A 4733-nucleotide genomic window follows, 5' to 3' on the forward strand; every position below is an offset into this window, starting at 1 on the left:
GATAAGATGAGATAAAGTGAAATGTGATAGATTGAGATTGTTTTGAAACATCACCTTAGTTAATAGTCAAGATCGAACACCATCTTACTTTTTACAACCACTCCCAACATGTTTGGATTTTACAAGTACACAGCCTTAATAAGCTCACGTGCATCAAGAGGGGATCTAGCAACTAAAAATTAACAGAAGTCGCAAGGCATTTACAACTACCAGCATAAACCGGCGAGTGGCAGTTAGAAACAAAGTTCCGTTGGATGCAACCCCGTGTGACTCTTAGATGAGCAAACCTATCTAAACGAAACTTGATTCTTTCAACGCATTGACTTTTAGTTGGACGGAGCAGTACTGCGTTGTTTTTTTTTCTTCTCTTTTCTCATTGAAGAAAACAAAATCAAGAAAACCATGCCTCGTATCATGTAGATTCACCATGGATGAATCTCTTCTCTCAAAGACGGGAGTAGAAGAAGACTCCATTCGGCCATCACCAAGGAGAGAATTTCCTTCCAGCTACCTCGATCTTGGTCTCGGTCCCTCCCGACGCCAATCGGCGGCACATCTCATCACCAACGACGCCATTATTCCCATCATCACAACCCCCAAGTCCGGTTCCTATGTAAACCTCATAGCCAACTTGAACTTGAACTTGAACTTGAACAAAAAGAGAAGATTAGCACGGCGCTCCCACTCCGCTCCGTCGGTGTTCACCGACATCCGTGAAGATTTCCATGCTTCCTTCGAGCCCAAACCCACCAAAAAATCAACCCCTTTCATCGTCCGGCAAGCCTTTATCGGCGTAGTTCTGTATGTCATACTCGTAGTTACAATATTTATGGTAAGTGGGAATTTCAAGGGTCATACCACATTCAGGCCAGTCGATGCATTGTACTTCACTGTGGTCACACTCTGCACAATTGGGTATGGAGATATTGTTCCAGATTCCACATTTACAAAGCTGTTTACTTGCGTTTTCATTTTAGTTGGTTTTGGATTCGTTGACATTCTACTCAATGGGTTGGTAACATACATTTGTGACAGACAAGAGGCAGTGTTATTGAGCACAGTGGATGAGAATAAGTTCAACTCAATGGTGAAAGCATACATGGTGGATACAGAGAAAGGGAGAATGAGAATAAGGATTAAAGTAGGATTGGCTTTGGCGGTTGTGATTGGGTGTATTGCTATAGGGACAATTACAGTACACTTCATCGAGGATATGAGTTGGGTTGACAGCTTTTACCTCTCAGTCACATCCGTGACAACGGTAGGTTATGGGGATTACGCTTTTACTACGATTACAGGGAGGTGTTTTGCAGTAATTTGGCTGTTAGTTAGCACATTAGCCGTTGCCAGGGCGTTTCTGTACTTGACTGAACTTAGGATTGACAAGAGGAATCGCAGAATTGCAAAATGGGTACTGCAGAAGAAGATTACAGTTGGGGATTTGGTAGCTGCAGACCTCGATAATGACGGCTCTATCAGGTATTTTTCTGACCGCTTTCAGCAAAGTTAAGATTAACTGTTCTCTTTATCTTGCACATATTGGTAACCGTATGAAAACTTTCCTTATTTCTTTCCCACCAAAATTTTGATAATCTAGAGCATTAAGTCATAGTCCGTCTTAGGTCTTAACTCGGAGTCAGTTTGGTTAGGGGCTAACGCTTAGTAAATTTTCCAAGTGTAGAGATAATTGAAGTTAAGTTGGATGACGAAAACTTCTTTCAGACAATGTTTTTCAGATTGAAATAAAAAATTGGTTGATCTGAGACATGATGGATTATCATGGATTGGTCACAAAGTTAGTTCGCTGATGATGAAAAAATTAGTTATTTTCGACTACCTCCTGAATGCATAGCATGGACTCGTAAAAGTGCTTATGCCTTTAGGAAAGATGTGGCTTTTTTGCTCAGTTAGAGAAAATGCCGCGAGTGTGAATTTTTCACCGTCCTGCGATCATCATTAACACAACAGAACAATCAGAGTGAGCATTAACTACAACAGCTAGTTATACTTCAAGATGCAAGCGAGAAAATATGACGTGCTTGGGCATGGAAAGTTGCCAGCTCTATATATATTGAAGGAGCACGCATTGTATATTGTAAATAGCTACATCGCGCACAAGATTTTCGAGAAGACCATGAAAGTAGTGAAGAAAGAAACAGAGTCAGGCAAGGGACTGATGTAAGTCATGATCTTCACAATGAAGTTGGAAGAACCGTACTGCAAGAGTCTACTGGAGTACAAGAAAAGAAAATGAAAGAAAATGGTTATCAATTATTTTCTTCTGAAGTTCTTATCGTCAGAGAATGGTGACTATTTTTTGCAAAGTCGGAGATGATGAATAATCCAAATAAGGACATCTCTGTGTCCAAAGTATTCTCATTTATATTGGCCTGTGTTGGAATTAGTTGGGGTTAACAGGCAATATTTTTTTTTATAACATTTAAAAGGCAGGAGAAATATTTAGAGAACAACCTGGAAAGAGAAGTTCCCTATGTCGAGCAGAAAGGTATATACAGCATGCTGAATGTGCAAGATAAAGCTTATTAGTCATGCCAACTAATTAGATAGCAATATCTCAAGAATGCCAAAAACTGCCTTCATAGGGAGTCAAATGGTCATCTTCATCGAGGGAAAGAGGTGCATCTCTAGGTGACTACCAGTAAGCAATGAAATGCTTTGTTATGAAGCAGTGTTTCATAACAAGATAATTCTTCACGTCAATATGAGGATCCTCAAGTATGCCATTAAGATAAAGCAGGCCGCGTTTATCAAATATTTGGAAAGCCAGGTGTGGATTTACAGATTAACCTTGGAATCTATGTATGCAAAATGAACATATCTAAACGGAGCAGATATGCCAATTTGAGAATAGGCAATTGGGGATAAGTTAATAATCTGATAAGAGGATGATAGCGAAGCCAGAAACTTGATGCAAAGTAACGAATACTAACCCCTTTGTGAAAAACCAGATATGATCAGGCACACTGTATACTGTTTTGATTAGGATGGAAAAAGTTAGTTGATTCTGTTGTCAGCAAGTTTACTATTGTAACTGATAATCTAGAAAAGAAATTACTGAAGAATAGCTACATCTGCACTTTGCAATTAGTACGCTCGATTTAAACGTCGTGCAAGAGCAATTAGTGGATCAGAGAGGCAAGTGTTTGATGCTAAAAAGAGGAAAAGTTTGTGACCTGGGCATATATAAGATGGGTTAGCAATATGATGGCTGATGTGCAACACATTTGGAAAGAATAAATGACTTGTCGAAGAACCAAAAGTTCCTCCAAGGGGAACCTAGCTGGTTTTTGGCAGAATAATTAGAGCAACGCACAATGCAAGCAGTGTTATGATAGGCTTTTGCATCCATATTGCAAATTTGCAGCAGATGACCGTTTTAACAAGAGAAAATTTGCAAGGTATACAATGGGAGAGTTGACGACGCCTACTTTCTGACAATATTTTACCAGAGAAATGGGCTAATATTGGAGATTCGCTTCCATGGCACAGAAGCAGTTTGCGTGGTTCAGAAAAGAAAATAAGAAAACTCTTAAAGGTGCAAGAGCATATATTTGGAGACTGCGAGGTCTAATGACGATTTCAAATTGAAACCTAAAGAACTCGGGAAGAATTCCATTTATTTCATATCTCACAAAAAGGAGCTGAGATCAATCTCTATGTTTACTTTTTACAAAACAAAAATATTTCTTTAGTGAAGTGTAGCTTCTGGGGCTTTTCATACGGAATTCCATATTGGCCTGTTGTATTATTGCACATATTTTCAACACGCTGTGTCAATTTCTGATTTATTTTTTAATGTTTATGACTACAGTAAAGCTGAATTCGTTATTTACAAGCTTAAGGAGATGGGAAGGATATCAGAGAAAGACATCCTGCAGATTGGCAAACAATTTGATTTACTGGACAGTAGCAATTGTGGCAAAATTACTCTGGCTGATCTCATGGAAGGCGAGTGACTAAAGCATGGATTTCCAAATGGATAGAGGATCAGGGCATTGGGATTTTTTGTCAGCAATACATAGAGCACACTAGGACCTCTTATTCTTGTACATAATTAAAGAATATGATAGTAACCAATTATTCCTCATCAAATATATGCAGAATGAGGCAGATGATCGATCCCATCGTCCTGAAATGAGGTCAGATGGTTATACGAATTGGGGGCTATTCTTTTGCAAATGCTTTCAAATATATAGGCATGTTTGTGGCGCTAAATTTACAGTTTCTTTCTTAGATAGACAAGTCAACTTTTAACCTCATCCCAAAGAATACCGTATGTCAATAATGTAAATGAAACTTTCCACAATGTAAATTGCTATACCAACATAAGAAATCCTAATAAATTGCATAATTTTTTTTCAATTCTAATTAGAGCTCAATTCATCTTAAAACAAGCTTTGTCACCAACATTACAGGCAATGAGAGAAAACAATTTCCAGCATATTTGCTGGAATACACATTAGCATAGCAAAAGTTGCAGGTTTTGGTATATCTGTCAGGAACCAAGTAAGCACCAAAAGTAACAAAAAAACAAAACAAAACAAAAGCCATAAATTTGGATGCAAATTTGTAACAGCCCTAGAAGTGAAGGAACCGAAGGACAGCTTAGAGGAAGAGTCTGGAACTGAAGTATTGAAAGTACAAGGCAGAAGTGATTACATTCTAACCATAGGGCTCGTGGGTTTATTGTGTATTTCCTTATCTTAGTTGAT

At 38.5% G+C, this 4733-nt stretch overlaps 1 protein-coding gene across 2 annotated transcripts; it reads left to right on the forward strand.

The window, feature by feature from the left end:
• Positions 1-314: 314 nt before the first annotated feature.
• Positions 315-4236, forward strand: LOC122304136 (two-pore potassium channel 3-like). Of its 2 annotated transcripts, XM_043116224.1 has the most exons (3): positions 315-915; positions 1036-1479; positions 3833-4236. In XM_043116224.1, exons 1-3 carry the CDS (start codon positions 428-430, stop codon positions 3975-3977), a joined length of 1077 nt encoding a protein of 358 aa, XP_042972158.1. In that variant the 5' UTR covers positions 315-427; the 3' UTR covers positions 3978-4236. The 2 variants fall into 2 exon arrangements, with proteins under 2 accessions (XP_042972158.1, XP_042972157.1); XM_043116223.1 differs by having other exon boundaries at positions 315-1479.
• Positions 4237-4733: the final 497 nt, after the last annotated feature.

This window comes from Carya illinoinensis, chromosome 3 (genome assembly GCF_018687715.1).
Source record: "Carya illinoinensis cultivar Pawnee chromosome 3, C.illinoinensisPawnee_v1, whole genome shotgun sequence".
Classification (NCBI taxonomy): Eukaryota; Viridiplantae; Streptophyta; class Magnoliopsida; order Fagales; family Juglandaceae; genus Carya; species Carya illinoinensis.

Excerpts from the sequence above, each read along its gene's own strand:
- LOC122304136 (XM_043116223.1), top strand. The coding sequence starts at position 428 with ATGGATGAATCTCTTCTCTCAAAGACGGGAGTAGAAGAAGACTCCATT. Across the intron at positions 1,480-3,832 it reads GATAATGACGGCTCTATCAG|TAAAGCTGAATTCGTTATTT; the intron begins GTATTTTTCTGA and ends TTATGACTACAG.